This window comes from Falco cherrug, chromosome 4, assembly GCF_023634085.1.
Source record: "Falco cherrug isolate bFalChe1 chromosome 4, bFalChe1.pri, whole genome shotgun sequence".
In the NCBI taxonomy this organism is placed as follows: Eukaryota; Metazoa; Chordata; class Aves; order Falconiformes; family Falconidae; genus Falco; species Falco cherrug.
In genome coordinates, this window is record NC_073700.1 from 71,090,300 (window position 1) to 71,110,576 (window position 20,277).

The 20,277-nt window shown below is 39.6% G+C and overlaps 1 protein-coding gene across 1 annotated transcript in view; it reads left to right on the forward strand.

Annotated features, from left to right (window-relative positions):
* Window positions 1-576: 576 nt before the first annotated feature.
* The window catches only part of NEBL (nebulette), a 269,845-nt gene continuing 250,144 nt past the window's right edge, over window positions 577-20,277 (forward strand). Inside the window, exons 1-2 of the mRNA XM_055708682.1 lie at window positions 577-1,130; window positions 2,137-2,231. Of these exons, the coding sequence (XP_055564657.1) occupies window positions 1,062-1,130; window positions 2,137-2,231 (164 nt within the window). The 5' untranslated portion in view covers window positions 577-1,061. The remainder of the gene's footprint in view (window positions 1,131-2,136; window positions 2,232-20,277) is intronic.

The following is a 20,277-nucleotide window of genomic DNA, read 5'->3' on the forward strand; positions in this document are numbered from 1 at the left end:
TGCACTGCACCGGCTTAAGCACCTTCATCAGCGCGGTTTGTATTCCAGGTAGTTAAACACAGCTACGGAAAAATGCGCGACTCCTCGCTGCACCGCTCCCGCGGCACTAGCAAGTCAAACCCGACCGGCCCCAGGCTGCTCCGAGGCGCTGGATGCGCCCTGCGGGCTGCGATGCGATCGCCCCGCGGGACCGCCGCGTGCCCGTGCCCGTGCCCGTGCCGGGGAGGGTCGCCCGCGGGGAGGCGGCGGCACGCGCCCGAGAGCAGGGCGGGACGCGCGGGCGGCGGAGCGCGCAGCCCGCCTCGCGCCTCCAGCGGCCCCGCGGGGGAAGCCGGGGCCCCGCGCCCGCCCCGCGCCCGCCCCGCCCGGCAGGTGCCCGCCGGCGCTCGGCCAGGCCTCGGGCCTAACTTCGGGGAACGGCCGAGCCCCCCCGCGGCCCGGCAGCGCCGCAGCTCCTTCCCGCCCTCCCTCCCGCCGCGGCGAGGGGTGGGCGCCGCCACAGCGCGCCTCGGGCAGGTGCGCCCGGGAGGCGGCCGCAGCGCCGCGCCCCCCCCCCCCCCCCCCTCCCCGCGCCTCAGGGCGGCGGCGCGGAGCCCGCCATCGTGCCCCGCTCGGGGCAGCTGCGGCGCGGGGCTCGCCCTCCCCTCCCCTCCCCTCCCCTCGCTGCGGGCCGCGCCGCGCCGGTGGGCTTGGCTTGGCTTGCGGCTGCAGCCCGGAGCTCGGCGTGAGTCACCCAGCCCGCGGCGCGGGGAGCCGAGCGCGCAAGCACACGGAGGAGGCGGTGGGGGCGGGCGGCGGCGAGCGGGCGGGGGCGACAGGCACCGGCTCCCCGCCCGCCCACTCACACATGCTGCCGAGCCGCAGTCAGCTGGAGCGCCGCTTCCTCCCCAGCCGCCGCCGATGACCTCCTCGCCCGCCGGCAGCCGCTGAGGACTCCCGGCGTCCCCGCCAGGGCAGGGGATGGTAGATCGGCCGCCCGGAGCCCCGTCCAGCCCAGCCAGCCGCACCGCAGCCTCGGCCGCCGTCGTCCGCGGGAGCCGCAGCCCGAGAGGAGCCGCAAAATGAACCCCCAGTGCGCCCGCTGTGGCAAAGTGGTCTATCCCACCGAGAAAGTCAACTGCCTGGACAAGGTGCTGGGGCGCGGGCGGGCGGGGACGGCGCCTCCCGGACGTGCTCGCCCTGCGCCCCGCTCCCTTCGGCTCCGGCGGGGCGGGCCGGGCCGGCGGGGGAGCGGGCCGGGCCGGCAGGTGGCAAACGCAGCGCCTCAGGGGCTGCCGCTGCGCCGGCATCCGCGCCGCCACCGCCGGGCGACAGCCGCCGTGTCATCGCGCTGGCGGGGGGCGAGCGGGGGCCGCGGCGGGCCGGGGAGCCCCTGCGGCGCCCGCCCGGGGAGTGACGGCGCTGGGGGCCGGCGGCGGGTCCCCGCGGCCCCCCCGGCTCCCCGGGGGACGGAGCGGTGGGCGGCCGCTGCCTGGCTGTAGTTGTCGGCGCCTCCCGGAGCCGGGGCGGCTTCGGCCGCTCCTCACGCCATGGCTGCCTCGCCGGGGCCGGGGGCCGGGGCAGCGGCGTGGCGACAGCCCCGTCCCTCGGGGGTGTCCCCGGTGACGCCGGTTATCGCCGAGCTCCGTAAATAGCAGCAATGAGGCAGTGACAGATGCGCCAAAGTAACGTCCCCGGAAAGGCAAGGCGGTAGGAGCTACCGGAGGAAAATACCGTATTATGTGCTAAATTTAGCGTCTCTTCAGCGCACCAAAAAGCCAGCCGTCACATTAGTTAGTGATTTTATTCGCATATTATTGCGTTCTTGGCAAGCGGTGTCATTTTTTTCGTTAACAAGGCAAAACATCAAACTCCTGCCTCAGTTACCTTTAAAATAATCCCGGCACAGTCAGCGGCGGTGGTGGTGGTGGTCCTGTGGTCCTGAGCATTCACCTTCGTAGAGAATTTACGTTTTTGAGAGTGTTTCAGAAGCACCTTTGGTTTCGTGTGAAAGTAATTCTTTTGATTTAGTTTGCAGAAATCTATAATGCATGGCCAAAATACTGACATGTCATTGTGTTTTTATATTTACTGTACCCTAACATAGCTTTCAAAACATCAGTATCATAAGTAATTCTACTTTATGTTTCTTTGCAGTACTGGCATAAAGGATGTTTCCACTGTGAAGTTTGCAAAATGGCTTTGAACATGAATAACTACAAAGGATATGAAAAGAAACCTTATTGCAATGCGTAAGTATTGTAAATGTCAAGTCTTGCAGAAATGCACATGAAAAGAAAACCTGGCTGTGGATATTATCAAATAGGTATCGTCACGCTGTAAAAACTTAATCTAGAGATATAGTGGTGCAGTCTAGAGCAGTTTAGTATCTTTTCAGATGGTGTATTCTACTTGCATTGAAGTGTTAGGAGATGAAAATAATGGATTATCATGTGTTTAGGTAGTGTTTTAGTATCAGATGTCAGGATGCAGGTTCGTGCCTTCCGGAAAGTGTCGGATCTGGTGCTGTCTCGTATTTACAGTCATTATTGGCCTGCTGGATTACGGTTGTCCATTATGCAGCTCTCTGTTCATGCTTATGGACCTGGTCAGCATTTTGTAATAAGAAAACAAACAGAGTGCTTCTCTGTTGTGTAGTTTACCAGAGACAATATCCTGTCAGAGATCGTGACAATCTGTTTTTAAAACTGTTATGTTGTTCACGTATCTCAGATTGCTAAACTAGATATTTACAAAATCCCAGTTATCTAGTGCTTCGTACTGTTTTGTATTTTGCTTCTTTCTTAGATTTTGATAAAGAAAATAGGTTCATTTTGGTTGTAGAGTATAATCATTATTACTATTTTACATTATTACTATATTACACTTTTAGATTTGGTTATGTGGGTTTTGAAGAGTGCTTTGATGTTTGGCTTGCAACTACTGTAGAAGAGCATTTTAGTGCATGTAGAAAAAAGGTGCTTATTGTTGTTTGTGCCATGCTGCTAAGATTTTCTAAGTGCGTATCAGTATGTTTTAATCTTTAGAAACAGTTATAATATGCTTTGTTAGAAGGATATCTGAAGAATTTGGAATGAAATTTGATCTTATGTTATATGTTACTCATATTATTTTCACCTTTACATACTTTAAACAGGTTTTAAGAGACAGAATTTTGAAACTATAGGCATGATGTAATTTTTTCAGAAGTATTTTCATATACTTGTGTGTGTGTATATATACGCACTCATATAATATGTTAAAATGTTTATTTCATGCTCAGGTAGATGGTCTATGGTTGGCCATTACTAGAATAGTTCAAAAGCATATGCGTATTTCTTCCAGGCTAAAATTGAATCTGGTCAGTGCCTATCTGTCTAAAATACGAGTTTTGTTAGAAAAACACCTGTGCTGCCAAAACTTGAAACACCTGTTTCCAGTGGGCACAGTTGTACTTGGATTGCTTTAGGAACATATGGAGTTACATACATAGATTTCTAGCTTTCCTTGAAGTGCTCTACAGTGTATGGGGGTGACATTAGACCTCTTGTAATAGTGTTGTTGGTTCCCAGTCTTAATGTGTTGTAGAGAAAGCTCTGTAGGAGGGGGATGTTCATGCTTCAACAAGTGACACAATACAGGTTGAGACTAACCTAGAGGTTATTTGCCCTAGATGAGACTCTGCTTGTGGTGCTATTCAAGTTGAAGTATTAATACAGGCTTGCATCCTTTACAGGGATTAAAACCCTAATAATACTTTGGTGTTTTTTACCTGAATTTTTGTGGTTAAATTTCAGTGATGATGCTTTGGTTGCTTGATTTTTCCTACATAATCAGATACTTACTTGTACTTAATAAAACTTTGTTTACAAAGTCTCTTCCATGCTATGCACTGGTGTTTCCATGCTGTGCATGTTTAACTTCTATTGTAGCAGAGGTCTTTCATCTACATAATTAGGCTATGTGGTATGTCTTTCTATTTATGGATGAGGGTAAATAAGGCTGATGGTTATGTTACGTACTGTTCAGGTGCTATTCTTCCTTGTAGTTGCTTTAATGAGCTTTGTAGTAGTGATCCTTGAAAAAAATAATCTCTGTCTTGGCAATGTCCCTCAAACCTGATATATGAAATGGGAAGAAACAACATAAACCCATGAAAGAACAGGTTTCTTCTATTAAGAGGCAAAATTTAATGTGGATGTCAGCAATGTGTATTCTGTTCTTAAGTGTTGGTAAACTTAACTTTGGTTGTTTTTTTTTTTTTTTTTTTTTTTTAGAGAAACTAATCAAATAATCTAAGTAATTTCAAGTGTTCTATAGAATCGTGAAGGGAAGACCAAGGTGTGTTTTGTGGTTTCAACAAACTTTAAGGTCCTTTAAAAGGGGGATAAGGTGTTTATGCAAAACTGTTTTGAGAATACAGTTTTAAAATACCATATTTTGACACAATACTCTTGTATCTTGATGGTTACTTATTTGCAAAGCAGACGCCATTATAGTATTTCAGATTATGATGTATCTTACAATGTTCATTAGTAAGAGGCAAATCCATTTTTATGTTAAGTACTGCTTGATCTGAAAATCTGTGAAGAATGCAAATTTACTCAAACACCTACAAGCACTTGACAAAGAGCAATTACTGTTAGACTATTGAGGACATCCATCAATGAGAGTATAATTTTTAGATAAAAGTGAAGAAGTATGCACTATGAATAGGAGAGCAATACCATGAAGTTGTTTAGTAGATGTGGAAGCCATAGTTAGCTTTTTTTAAGGACAAGTTGAAATGCACCAGTAATCTCTTATCTGTTTGTTAGTTCACAGGTTAGATAATGCACTTGAGTATATTTTGTCCTTTAAACTTAAAATATTCCACTCTTTTTCAGAAATTAGTATTTTTTGCTGCATTAGTGGCAAAGATCAGAAGTTACTTTAACTGTGAAACATAATTGTGTTTCTATTAATACAAGAAAAATATACTGATTTCTGAATGTTCCATCTATGCTTTTGGTGGAGGAGGGTAAGGTCAGATGGATTAGCAGGAAGTTGCAAACCAAAAAGGAATATATTGTGAAATACACTAATTCAGTGACCATTAGAAAGGAGCAGAAATACTTGTAAATGCAGGATTCTGCTTTTTTTAAGGGCAAGTTTTTTGTTGGGCAGCTTGTCACATTTCCAGCTAAATGGTTGTATATGTTCTCTGTGATAAGGATACAGTGATAGCAAAAGTAATGACTGAGCTACTGACATAGTAGAACTGGTACAGGTCAAGAAGCTGAGTTGCCTAGTATTGCGGTTCTGATACTGCTTTTGTAGGTTGTAGGTTTATGAAAGATTTTGCAGCTGGGTTAGAGGGAAGACTTTGTCTATGTGTGCTTGTGTATAATGTGGCTTTGAAAAGAATGATCTTTGTGTTAGAGTTTCCATGAAGTTCCTTGATCTGTCTCCTTTAAACATTTCAGTTCTCTTACTTGTAGAGAAAAGACTGTACAACTTTGTTCCCTCTCTTTTTTATTATTTACATATTTTGTGAGCTGTTTGAGTCAGGATAGTTTATCTCTGCTTGTTTGTATAATGCTTAGCATATCATGCTTTTATCTCAGCTGGGACCTTTGAGTAGTACAGTACTCTCATGACGTATGGTATTGTGTTTCTCACTTTACTTGCATTCATGTTTCATCTGAAAGGTCTCGTACACAACATTTTGAAGCTTGTAGATGCTTAGCATGTGGACACTGTTAGGTTTTCCTTAACTTTAGTCTTGCCTTTTATTTGCTGCCTGACTAGATATGCCGTGTTGCCAGAGTGCTGCCTCATTTGTGAAATAATGTTGATGAGACTTAAGGGCTTGGTCTTGTAGTCCAGTTTTGCAGTTCAACCAGGTGCTGAATTGTGGGAAGCAGGTGAATGAGCAATTCTTTATCTCTGTGAACATGCATATAGGTAGTAAAAGAAAAGTTAGGACAGGTAAAATGGCTTGTGTAATGATGATTTGTTAAATCAAGGTGGCTTTAATGCAAAGCTGAACCCATATTCCACTTTAATATCTGCAGATAGAGATTATTAAATACTACTTTAATATATACGGAAATGATAAGAAGAACAGTTGTTGTTATTTGCAAACTCAGAACTGATTCTTCCAGCTGCAAATAACCCAAAACGATGCAAGGAAGTGAATAGCATTTTGGCAGCTAACCATCTGTGTACTAGTTCTGGAGCTTGTTAAATGATTGAATCATGTAGGATGATTATATGGTAACTTATTGTTACGAATATTCACATACATACTTTTTTTGACAGATTCACTAGACCAAAACACAAGACTACTTTTTATGCAAAATGTAGAAGCTGAAATGCGTATTTTTGGAATGTTATCTCCGCATTAGCTATAGCTGCTGATGCAAACAGACTTCCTGCATGTGTGAACACATCCAACAGAGATGTATTTTTTAATTTCTGCAAAACCTGAAAGCTTAAGCTTCTGCAGACCTGATATACTGTCTTGCCAAAGGCAAACAACCTCAGTATTTGAACAAATTCTTCTGAAGTATTTAGTATCTAAAATTTTGCTAATTGCCTGCAGACAGGTTAGCTTCATTCAAGTTTTTATTTGACAGCCACCATATGGAATGATTACCTAACTTTAACATTTAAATCTTCTGTCATCAGTCTTAGCGTGGATTATTGACAAGAAAAACTCATCACTTTATTTTTTCTAGATTTAATTTCTTTTTAACTTACGCCAGTATGAAATAGATATGCAAATACATTTGAAATATTGTGATGTTAGAAGAATTATACTGCAGTTTCGATCTGCAAGTGCAGTCAAGCTTTACATTTTAAGATACTATATAGGAGGGATGAAAAATGAAAAAGTTATTGTCTGTCAGCTTGGAAAATGTAAAAAAATGGTACAACTTTCTGGACAGTCAGATGGGCTGGAAAATGGATGCAGTTGTTTGTAATCAGTGGATGAATGTGGCCATTAAATAGAACCCATTGTCCTGAAAGGTGAACTTATGTATAGAAGTTTGGTTTTAGCTGTGAAACATGAGTGGGGTTTCTTTCTAGCAGTCAGAAAGCTTCTAGGAGGTGACTAGGAGTGTGATGATACTATTATTACTAAAAATAGCTGGCTTTATCTTAAGTATTGATTTCAACAGGTGATTATTTCTCAGTTTAAATATGGCAGGAAGAAAGAAAATGAGTAGGCAAGGAGCAGGAAGAATAATCCATCTGAAATATGATGGAGCCACTTCTAAGAGTTGCAGTAAAGAGAACACACAGAGTAAACAGATTTTTGTTTGCTAATTCTCCATCTTCAACTGTTACTGAACAGCTTATTTAGGGTAAAAAGGTAACGCTGAGTTTGGGTTGAGGAGGAAGGTTGTTTTGTAGCATGGTTAACCTTAGTCAGTTATGTGTGGTTTTCTTTTTTATTATTTTATTTTGGGTTTTTCAGCTGTTTCTGATAATTAGATTTGTTCAAAAGTAAGCTATTACATAGGTCAACCCAAAACGGTCACTCTTATAAAAAGAAACAACTCAGAAACTCCCATGCAAACCTTCTAGAAAGCAAGAATTTGCACTTTATCTCTTTATTAATTTTGTGTATTGAAGACTTTCCTCTTAGGATGTAATAGAAAATAAGTAATGCAAATAAGAGAACCACTAGAAAAACAGCTGGTAAGGGTCTCAAGTCAGAGCCAAATACACCCATGTCATTTAAGTCTGTTATTTCTTGTTCAGCATCCTGTAAGTATGGACTTCAGTGTTTGAAAACAGTTATGTCTCCCCTCAGCAATCTTTTCATTAAACACAACAGCTCTCTTTCCTCATAGATTGTATTTTCTGATAATTCTTGTTTCTTTGCCTTCAGTTATCTCCCAAGGGTATATATATATGTGTGTTACATGTATATATATATATAATTTGAATTGCAATACCCAATGGAACATTACCATAACTGGTAGAACAGCAGATATGCCTATCAACTCATATATAATTTTTCTCCTAAGTCCCAGTATGGTCTTTGCAATTTTTTTGTTGTTGTTGCAAACCCCAACCTATTGTTAAGTCAGCTTTAGATTGTTGTGGGCTACAGTTTATCTTTCTATGCAGAATTGCTACCTCAGCAGTTGTTATTATCCATTATCTGAGCAGTTAATTGTTCTTGGCTAAGCACAGAATCTTCCACTTGCTTCTCATTGAACTAGATTTCCATTTTCCCCCAAGCTGTTTCTCCAATTTGTCAAGTTCATTTTATATTGTAATTTTGTTCTCTAATGTGCTTACAGCCCCCTCCTATCAAGCTATCAACCCTCCCACCAGAGAGCCTGTAAGCACATAGCAAATTTAATAAGTGTAATCTTCATTTCATCACCCAGGTTGCTAGTTGAAGGCCTGGGAGGGTATTTGGAGCAGTATGTACTGCGTAGTCTGATGTAGCCTTCCCTTCTGTAGTGAGCAGTGATGAATGAGTGAAGTACTTTATCTTCTCTGCCTATTCCTGGAGTGTTAGATCAAATGTTAAGTTCTGCATGAGAAAGAAAGTAAAATTGTGAAAGAATGTAACCATTGTGGATATTTATGCAATCTCTTCTTAAATATGAGGGACAGCTACAAGTAGAGGGAACATACGTTCCTGCTGCTTGGTGCTGTATAGTATCTTACTTGGTTAATTGAGTATTAAGTCCGAATTACTATTGGTGGTATTCAGTAATGAAAAGGAAAGTAGGACGAGAAGCTGAGCCTATGTGATAGAACAATTGAAGTAGCTTTTTAGGCAAAATATATTTGAGTCTCTGAAAGGTGTTTGATACATATCTTTAACTCTTTGAAGAAAGCATAGGAAAACACTGCAGGAGTTACTGTATATGGTGCATGAGGCAGATGGTGGTTAGTTGCAAAGGAATTACTGAAGAATAATTGTTGCTGACAGTCAGCTGTTGGGAAGAGTTGAGAAGTTTTGAGTGCTTTGACTTTGAGTAATGGGATGCAAAACCATTTTGCAGGTTCCATTTCAGCGTGTTCAGTTGGCTGTGTCCTGATTTCATGTTTGATCAAGACCTGCATATGACACCTTGTATGTGCTGGTGAGTGTGCAGTGAGAGGTCTCTGTGAGCGTCAACAGGCCCCTTGGTTTGTGTTGTTGCAAGCTGTGGAGAGCACCGCGGAGTGCTACAGCTTACCTGCAGCCAGCCTGCTTCTCTGCTGGTGCGAATGGAGTGGAAGAACTGTCCGGAGGGAGACGAGTTGTTAGGCGTTTTCTATCAGAGCAGGTGAATTCTCAGACTGCATTGAGCCAGTACTGTCACATCTAGTACCTGATGTGAACATAGGGTCTGTGTTGGGAATTCACATATTTTAATATTCTGTCCATTGGTGTAATTGCTCTAAAGGGACAATTACAATAAACAGGAAATATGCAAGTGAGTATTTTACATTTTGTTTTATTTTTATGCTAGAGTGCACTAAACATGACATTCAAAGCTATTAGCAAGAAAGGCTTATAGCAATCCTTGCTGTGTGGGATCCTGATCTGTTGCCAGTTTATGTCTTGGCTCAAGTAAACACATGTTTTTAATTTATATGACCACTGGTCATCGTACACTGCAGATAGTTTTTCCAAGGAAGAATATTACATCTCCTCAGTACCTGTGTCATAGAATATATTGAACATAAATTCTCAGGAGACTGTAGTTACAGAGTCACAATTTCAGTAACTGGCATTTTCTTTGCTTCCTAGTATCTTAGACACTGCTGATGCTCAACGTAATCTTGATTTTTCTTAACAGCTGTTACTCTCCATACTCATTCCTAAAGATTGATAAAATTTGTTTCATTGTATTTACTGAAATATTTAGGCAACAGAACAATAGGTGAAATTTTTTGATTCTAGATAATTTACTTATTTGCATTTCATAGCTTGAGCTTTGGAAGAGGTGATAACCAGTTGTAGCAAGCTTGTGAAATCTTGATGGTATGTTTTGTTAACAGTGATTTTGATTTAACTGTTTGGGGTCTTAAATTTTCTAAGTCATAACATTTCCTATCATATTTGCCAAAGGACTTAAAAAAAAAAAAAAAGTATTTTCACTTGGCTGAATTTTTATTTAGGTTCTGTGTAGCTCTGCTAATGCTGTTGATGGTTGCAAGTAAGTCTGCTGTCCTGATAAACTCTATGCACTTTATAAAGCTTGAAGAAAAATAAGTGTATGTTCCAATCTTCCATGTTTACTTTGAATTTCCAGAGTTGGTGATGTCAGAATGACAACATCATGTCAGTCAGCTCAGTGTCAAGAAGCATGTTTTGCTGTTTGCATAAAATGTCATGGGAAGCTTGCTGTAATTATCCAGACAACATACAGTCTTGGCTGAGTGGTCAATTAATGTTATTTTTGTAATTTTGAATATTGTGGTTTGCTTACAGAAACTTTGCTAAATTTCGAGATTGTAGAAGTTTCACTGAGGGCAGAGTCTGACTGTGTGATGTTGAGGTTCCTTGAAAAGGAGACAGTAGGCAGGACTTGCAAGGTAGAAGTTTGCCGTAAGTACTTGTTGAATAACTGGTCTGCCTGAATATAAGTGACACCGACCAGTTCATGCTGCCTCTAGTTATGTCATCTCACACAGCAACTTCTTGAAAAAACAAAAAGACACAGTTAATTCACCTTCTTGATTCTCAGATCAGTCCATTTCTTCTCTTTGTGCCTCCCTCTGCCTTCTGATGTTAGAGCTGACATTGCATGAGAGTTGGCCAAGCTATTTTCCTTTGCTTTCTGTTCATGTTGCCTGTATAACTTTTATTTGTACCAGGAGGAAGTCTGGGTAACGAGCAGTGCAGAATTTTTAGTCTCTCATATTTCTTCGTCCACCTGACTCTCCTGCTCTCCTGCTCCAAATCCTCCTGTTCTCAGTTGCGGTGGAATTGTGTGATGGTAGCTGATCCCATAACATCCTAATAGGAGGAGGGCACAAAAATGTGCTATCAGTGTCACACTTGAGAGAAGACTACAGCAGCTTAGTTTTAAAAATGAAAACCTAATTGTAATTTGGCCAGTAATCATTTAAACATATACTGCAAAGACTTTTCTGGGAAGTGCATAGCTGCTTTTTAAAGAGGATTTCTTAAAACGTAGAACTATATGGAAACTGTTTAAATTTCCTCCCGACTTCACAGTTTCAAAAATTCACAGTAGATTCCCCACCCCGCCTTAGGAGAGCAAATGCTTGGAGGTGGTCCACCACCATGTTCTGCCTCTCTAAATGGCAGCATTTTTTACACAGGTGTATTGATACAATGCCAGTTTCACAAATTTAAAAAGAAATTTGTTCTGTACTTACTTTAGTTACACCTCAGTTTTTTTTTTTTTTTTTTTTTTTAACTTGGCAAACTAAATGTTAATAGCTGATTTTGTTTTGTTTTGTTCCGGTTTTAGTTTGGAAGAATTCAATATTTGTAATGCAATCTTTGTGACATCAGAAAACTATAAATAGAAATACTTAGGGAAAGATTTTTTTTTTTAAAAAGGATGCTGATTTCAGATTTAATTAAAATGCAAATGGCTAGGTTTGTGGAGGAGAAAAGTGTTGAAAAGTGGAAAAAAGCATGGGCTATTTTTGCTAAATAGTGTAGAGTACCATACGTTCAACACAGTGGGATATTCACGTGTTGCGTTGCATTGCACTGGTGTGCATCTGCACATGCAACAGGGAAGAAATTTCTGATGATTTGCCAGGTTATACAAAAAGAAAGGGGGCCAATATGAGGATTTTGAGCAGCAGAAATGCTCAGTAGGTGGTTGACCGAGAAGATGGTTGCCACTGTTAGAACTGGCATGCTTGGTATGTTGCTGTAAGGGAGGTTGCAGTCTGTGTTTTTAAGAACCTGCCTGAAAATATAGATGTAGAAAAGCAAAGCTTCCTAAGGGACTCAGATATTTCTTTTTTTGGAGCTGCAGTTTGTGTTTGTTACAGTGGTGCTAGCACCTTTGTTGATGTTAGTGTTTGATGGGTAGCAGAGGAGTGATATTGATGGGGGGTGAATAAACAGGAGTGCCTTTTGATAGAAGCTTTGATCAAAAAAAGAGTTGCCAAATGGCCCATTGTGTAGGTGTATTTGATACAAATTTTGCTGTAACATAGGAAGATCTAATTTGAAGTAGTTGATAGGAATTGTCAGGCTATCAGAAAACAGATGAAGTTTGTTACAACAGTTACTAGCATAACTTGCTGAAACACTGTGGCATTAGCACAAAATTGTTAGGAAGGATGGGGAAAGGGAAAACCAGGCTGGAGGAAAAAATATCAAAAGATATATTTAGAAGAACAGTATTTTCTGGAATATGTGAAAGAAATTGACAACTCTAGTAAATGATACTGAGAAGTAAGTATTATGGGAAACTTAACAGTGATGATGTGTCTACTTACGCAAGGGGAAAAAAAAAAAAAAAAACCAGAATGCATGCATGCAGAGAAAGCCAGCATAGACAGAAAAGAGAAAAAAATAATTTATAAAAATGTTTGTTGAGCTTTTCAGTTTAGCAACAGCAAACTAAATTTCTGAAATGGTCACGCTTTTGAGTCTTTGATTAGGAATGGGGTACTATCATGGTGTGTGATCAGTAGGGGTATGTCCTGAGCTTTTGGCTTATTTCGATCTGAAGGTCAAAAAGGAGATTAAATACAGTCATTCTCGGATAACTCACTATTTAAACTGCTATGTGGCTTATATTATAGTTGTGTCAGAAATGTTGGAAATCCGTATTAACAAGAATGGAAGATGCTGGAAGAAGAAAAAGGAAGAGCAAGTAGATGAGCTTTGGTTGGGTTAATGGTCAGTCTGCTCCATCTCATGCTTCTCCATGCAGCCAGGTCTCAGTTCTGAGTTATGTTAATTCTGCAATTACTTTAATAAAAAATTGATGCTCAGAATAGAATAAGATATACTGTTTTTATATGAAATATATTTTAGTTTATTGGCACTGCAGGTACTGAAGACTTCATCCTGATTTAAGGAACTTGCAGTAAGGTTTATTAATTCCTGAGAAATATCAGGACAACTGGAAGAAAGTATAGTTTTTCACTTAATTTTATGCTCCATGAAAAGTGTTTCTGTGCACTAAAATAATAAGCTACTAAGCAGTGTGCCCAGGAAGATGAAAAGCTTGAGGGGGAAACTAAGAAGTATGGTGACAGTTGTGTGAGAATGAGCACAGGATATATGATTAGTTTTTCTGGTAGTCTAATGCAAGCAAGGGTATATTGCAAACTTTCTTATCTTCCAGTGAGATGAAGGCAGATATTCTACTGAGCAGTAATAATTTACATTGGTGCTGTTAATGTTTTGCACTTACTGATTATGAACAATAATCATAGCCAAAGAATTATTTTTGGAGTTTGTCTTGAAATGTAAGAGATCATCTGTTTCTGTAGGCTACTAAGCTGCTTCAGAATTCAGTACTATTCAGTACCTACGAATATTTTCATAAAACTTGGAAAACTTAAAAATAATTTATAATTAGGGATTTCTGTACTTGTTACTTCAAGAAGTTTGGAAGGGCATTCTGAGGTCCAAACACAGGCTGGTCAAGCCTTGTATTAATTCCTGCTTGTGCTAAAGACTTTCAGGATTGACTCTTGTCTTTGAGGAGGAGAGATTTGAAAGAGTAGTGTCCAATTTCTTGAACTGACTAAATGCTTGAGTTTCACAACCATGCTACTACTGTTTCAAGCCTCATTTGGGTCAGCAGCAGCAGGAGTCTTTCTTACTGCCTGAAAGGCAATTACAGATTATGTCTTCTATGCAGAATAATAGTGTATGTGGAATATATTAACAAAGGGAAAATTTAAGCTTGTCAAGCTGGATATGGATGCAAAGGAGACTGTAATGTGCTTTTAGAAGTTTAAGGCAATAGGGTAAAAATGGTTATTTTTCTCTAATTACTTATTTCACCCTGAAGACAATGGCAGCTCCCCTTTTTCATAGCTTTCTCCATCCATCCTGTCACTTCTGCTGTGCTGGAGATGTAGGCTCTGGCAGACCTAGTTTGGTAAGCAAACAGGCCCTTTTGCTTTCTTCTGCCATTTTTCTTTGTGCGTTGGCAAAGCCACCTGGCTGTTTGGTGTCAGCTCTCTCCAGTGAGTTTCTCATCTCCATTGCATGCCTCAGGTGTGACAGTAATTCAGCATCTGATGTGCTGTGAGCACTGCCTGTGGTGTGTGAGACAGGTGTGACTCCCTTGTATTTTCCATCTGCACTGTTTGTATACATCTTGGGTCTTGTGTAAATGTGTCAGGGTCTCTTTTTGATGTCTTCAAAAACACTGCTCCAATAAGGCATTACTTCACAAATGGGATAACAGATGTTAATACATACAGTTAACAGTAACTATACATCTTACAAAGAAATAGGAACTGCATGTTCGGGGACAAACTTATAATGGATCTTTAAAGTAGATTATCAGTTCATAGTAATAATTAATACTATTTAATTTTACACCTGTTATTATTTTTTTCAGTGGAATGATTTCTTACCAGGAGATTTTTTGCATGAATCATGAATCTGCCAGTTTCAACCCCCCCCACCCCCCTGGTAGGAATCTGTATTTTAACTGTGTTGGTTTTATAGTACCAGAATGCTTAATTTCGTGGACAAAGTATTTAGCTTTGTTAGTTGGACTTATTTTGCTTAGGTGTATTTTACCAAAGAGCACATTAAAATATTATGTGTATTAATTATATACATTAGTTTTATTGTAGTTGTATATTTAGAGTTATGATGAGAAATTACAAAACAGAACCTATGAATGTGGAAGGAGATAAAATGCATTATTTTCAAGAGCATGGAGTTGTAACATAGCTGGGGTTCTTTACTATAGCTTCTGAGGAATAGCTGTTTTAAGGGAAAATGTTTTTTGAAGAACATTTTGAATATTAAAAAAAATATTCCAGATCACGGTTCTTCTCAAAAAAGAACTTTTCCCCAACTACATATAATGTTAAGAATGCTTTGCATATTCATGTAACTGGATGTGAGAAGCTCTGCTGCTCCGTGAGGTATGGGAGGAAGTTTAAAGGAAATTCGTGGTAGTGATGGCCTTGTGGAGCACTTCAGCACACGGACTTTATAGCTGTTGCTGTCTCCAGTTTTTATTTTTTTCTTATTAGATATATGGTTTTTTTAAATTTTATCAGGGCTTTATTAACAACTATGTTGTTTCTTTTTTTTATATAGGCTTCAATTAACATTTCTGGTCTACTTCTCATTACTTCAAATATCAAGCAGTGTCTTGGAAAGACTATCCACAACAAATATGAAAAGTGGAGTCATGAATTTGAGTGTAGTTAACTCTGAACAATCCCAAGAATGTTAAAATGCTTACAAAGACAGTATTTCAATATATTCCAATTTGATTTTCTTCCAAGCACATAGACCTAACTTACTTAGAATTGGATTCCTTACCTTCTATGGTTTGTGTTTCCTATATGATTGTTCTGGAAGGTTTTGGCTCAAGGTCTAAACCGTATGGTGTTTCTGCTGAAGTTTTTGGTCTTACAATGAAGTTATAGAAAAAAATTTAGTCTTATAAACCAATCAACATTTGGAACTTGATGTCTTCTGTAATCACATGTATGATTGAATAAATTGCTAGAATGGAGACTATACCTTTAAATATAAAATAATTTAAAATTTGCTAATAAACATGTTGTATTCCCATGAATGATGGTTCTTTTGCTATATGTATATATTATTTGTGAGAAGTCTTTCAGAGAAGAGGCACTCTTACTTGCATGGTTGGCTTTTCTTACCTGAGATAAAGACTAATGTAAATTTGTATTATGTTACTTAAGAACAGCTATGTCCCATATATACAATGGAAAAGAAAGATACTGCTCTGACTAGTATCTTGACAGTTTTAGTTTAGTCTGTTAAAGTTAGGGAGATCTTAAATTTGACTCCTTTGTGCTTTGTTTTCCACAGTAAAATGACCTGTTATGTTTTTTTACATTTTCCTTTGCAATATAGCTGCTCAGTAACTGTGAGCAAATTAAAGTTAAGATAAAAATGAATCCTCTACTTTTCCTCACAGCTGTATGCACACCTACTTTTATGCAAACCAATTTTTTTTTAATTCTAGACTTGAAAAAAGATACTTGTAAATGCTAAACAAAAATGTATTAATGGTATTGTTTTCCCATCCTTATTATAGTGAAAAAGTATACTGAGCTGTAGAATATAATATTATTTGAAAAATGTTTATCTGGAAAGGCCTGTATTTGTCATTTCAGTACATAAGTTGCTTGCAGTTTGTATTTTGGGTGATGCTCAGTAAGACAATCTAGTACTGAATTGTTGTCTTACAGGTTTTTTTCAGTCTCAGTATAACTTGTGAGAATGCTTACACTAATTCTGAAATGTTCTAAAGCAAAATAAGGGAAAAGTAGTAACCTGGCACTTTTCTTTAAAGAAATAAACAGCACTAGAAGCCTTCATGACACCATTTTTATATCTGCTGTAAAGCAACAATACTAAAAAGTCATCTCTTTTTGTCATAGTAAGTTAAGGAGTAGGTGGGAAGAGCTGGGAAAACATCAGCATGCAGAGCTCTACAAATAGGCAACTATCCATTTCTTCAAAGAGGTGATGGGATTATTTTTGAATAGGGGAGGCTTAATCACACCTTTAGTATGTGGAAGATGCTGGATATGAAACCAGTGGGTAACAGAAATATACACCTGAGCTGGTAAGGTCTTCCATATGCCACGGTCTTCATGAAGGCTATACTAAATAGACCGTCATGAACAATCCTGTTGATTCATAGGAATTCATCTTAGCTGTGTTAGCCTTGCAGTATAGATGGGTGAAAAGCAGAAAATACTTGCTGTTCTTGTAAAGAAACAGACCTTAAAATAGGAATGTACTGAATGCATTAAAGGAAAAGATCGTGCAGAGTCAGAATGTCATTTAAACTGTCATTTTTGAAGTGAAATGTTTGAAGAGCACTGTTGTCAATTATTTCATTTGTTTGCGGAGTGCCTATTATTGCCATAGCTGAATACCTTTTACCCATGGGATGTTAGTTATATGAAGCTGATGGGCCAGTGCATTGTAGAATAGTAGATGTCTTTGATGGAGGGCTGGAGTCGTCATGTCTTGGAACATCATTTTGAGGACTGACTGGTAAAAGTGAGGACAATTGACTGAAACAGCCTTGCCATAATTGTAGAGTATTAAAGGGAAATCGACAGAATTAAATACAGTTTGTGAGCTGTAGTATGGTGGTAGTTCTTTTCAGACACTGCTTTGAAGAGGGTCTTTTAAAAGTTAAAGGTGCTTTTTAGATGTGGTTGGAAATAGTCAGCTTAGAACTGTTGCTGGTATCTCCTAAGCTTCTCCCCTCACAGGGAAATGTCTATGAACAGGGACATGGTGTCTCTGAAAAGTAATTGAATAAAATAATCAAAGTAGGCCACTACCTACTCTTATGTTCTGTTTTCTCAATGGAAGGAATTAAGAAATACAGCCTGTTGTACTTTCTTGAGTGTTCAATTTGTCAATCTGTTTTTCCAGCAGGAGAAATATGCTCGGTGGAATATCTTGTTATGGTTTGATTTCATTCTTGCTCTAAGCAGAGTAGCTTTTAGTGGCCTTACAAGAAGACGTACACATTAGGGTAGTGGAGAATGCTGTTAATTTATATTTTGACTGACATAAAATATTAAGACTTGGAACCACTTCTGTAAGACAAGAAGTATGTAAAGCAATGGGGAGGGAGGTACTTCCTGTGCGGTGCCACTGGCACAAAGCAGTGGTATATTGAAGTACACGCTGGGTGAAAGGGGAACGGGGAGGTACAGAAATGTGACATTCCAGGAAGGCTAGGGTGTGGACCAAGTTGTCACTGCAGGAGAATTCAGAATGGAAAGGGCTCTGCACATATTGTATGGTCTTTAAATGTTTAAAACAGGCAGGAGAACTTAAAAATCGTGAGTGAATAAAGCTGGCAAGTTTCCCCTTCTGATTCATCCACACAGGTTAAATGATTCTCCTTGCTGTGGTAGCAGAGAGCCTGCCAGGAGTGCATTAAGCATCGTGATTAATGTCTGTCACGTGTTTTTTCTCTCATCTTCTCCCCAGCAGGTGGTGTGTATATGCAGTGCTGGTTTTTCTTTGTAGGTTTAAAGAAAACAAGACTGTTTGCGAAGATGCTGTATGTATTAAAGAAGTGGAATGTGTGCATGGAGCACAATGGGCTTGTGGTGGTCCCAAGTTCCTGGAAACTGGGCTGAACAAGGAACAAATTGCCTCCAGGGAGGTTCTGTCTCCATTGCAGATGATTTCTGCTCTTGTAGAGACTTCTTGTGAGCCAGAACCACAGTTTTCCTCACTTAAATTTGGGTTGCCTTTTAAATTACTTAGTTACGTTCAGGATGAGGTCAGGTAACTCAAACTTTGAAACTCTGTGGGAAGGCAGCACTGACAGTGGCAGAAAGGTTTCACGTGCTCACAACAGCTTATTCTGCTTAGGAGGGTATTCTGGTCTACTCTGAACTGGAGTTTCCTTACGTTTCTTGGTAAACCCACTGAGTGTTTGAGTGCTGTAAGGATGGGGACATGCATACCAAGTGCAGCCAGTTATGAGAAAGGTGCTTATACTTCAGTGTATTTATGACTAGAAAAAAGTCTTTTTTTATATTGTAAATGCAGCAAAAAAAAAAAAAATCGCTGTATTACAGTTCTTCTTTCATGCTGCCTATATGAGTGTGATTTTTTTCTTAACAGTTTCTGTAATAACTAATAATACATTATTTAGAGTAGTATTGATTTTTTTTTTTGTATGGTTTGGATACCATGAAATGGAAGAATGAAATGCAATGCGTGTAATGAATAATGAAACTCGTTTGAGGAAGTTTCTTGTTACTTTATCTGAAAAATGTACTGGGATTGTGTGCTAGGTTAATGGTTGGACTCAATGATCTTAAAGTTCTTTTCCAACCTAAATGATTCTATGATTATTAGACCTTTCACCATTTGTTGTATCGTGTAGGTGGAAATGCCTACAGATGATATACATGGATTTACATTTTTATATATCTAAACTATTACAACAACCATAAAATGAAACAGACCTTTTTACTTTAATTCAAACATACACAGCTGTCTTTGGCTATTAAATGTGAGGTTGTATTTGAGTATCGTTACCTTGGAATTTTAATCTCATTTACACAAGGTCTTGGATACAGTTGCTTAGTAACACGCTACGGAAACAGATTTGTTGATTTATGATAATATATCTACAATATCCTTATAATAATTATAAAGCTGTTGTAAGGAAAGCAAGTACACAATGTGGGTGTATATTTCAGCTGAATGTTTCTAATAATCTCCATATTTACAGTGTGTTTCACAGTGACTGTTTTCGTATGGGTTGGTATTTTACATAACTTACCTGACATCTAATTAACACTGTTGTACGTGGTTTGGTGGTAGTTTTGGATAATGTTGAGTTGCTATTTGTAGGAGAGTCTGAAATCCAGAAGTTTAGCAATTTACTTCCATGGGACTGCAGTTCTGATGTCGCAGTTATTTTGTAAGACTTGTGTTGATACCAGGAATGTATCAGGAACAAGCTGTAAGAGACAAGAGAGGCTTATGGTTCATTTTTACATGGTGTTACACTGTCATTTCCAGAAGAGAGAAGTGTGTTAGAGATTAAGCATCATGAGACTTGCAAAACATCTTTTTTGACAGCTAAAGGAAGTATCTAGAAAAATGTCGACTGTTGCTTGTTGCATGTCTTCAAGTACTTGCAATTACCGTATTTTAAGGTTTCCTGAAATCTTTAAGGTCTTTCATTTCTTTGCAAAAAGGGATCAAGATTTCTGTTTACTTCCCCTGCAATATATTGCAGAAGAATTCAGAATCCAAGAAATTTCTAACGCTGGCATGCTGATTGTGTAAAATGTCTATGAAAGCAAAAATTAAGCAAGCACCTCTGAGACAAGATGGAGTATTATTAAAATCCTGGAGCCTGCTTTAAACACAGACCCAACCCCAGGAAAAAATGCAAATAAATTTAACAAATTTATAAATAAACCTAAATATCCTGTATGATGAGGCCTGAATTTAGTCTGATGTTCTCTGTGTATTTTGGAGTATTAAAAGCTTGTGTTCTTCAACTTGGATCATTGAAATAACTCTTAGGCCAGATACCTGGAAGTTTTGTGAAGGGCCAAACACATTGGTGTTATATAATGCAATAATAATAGTTTGGAACTCTGCCTTGTACA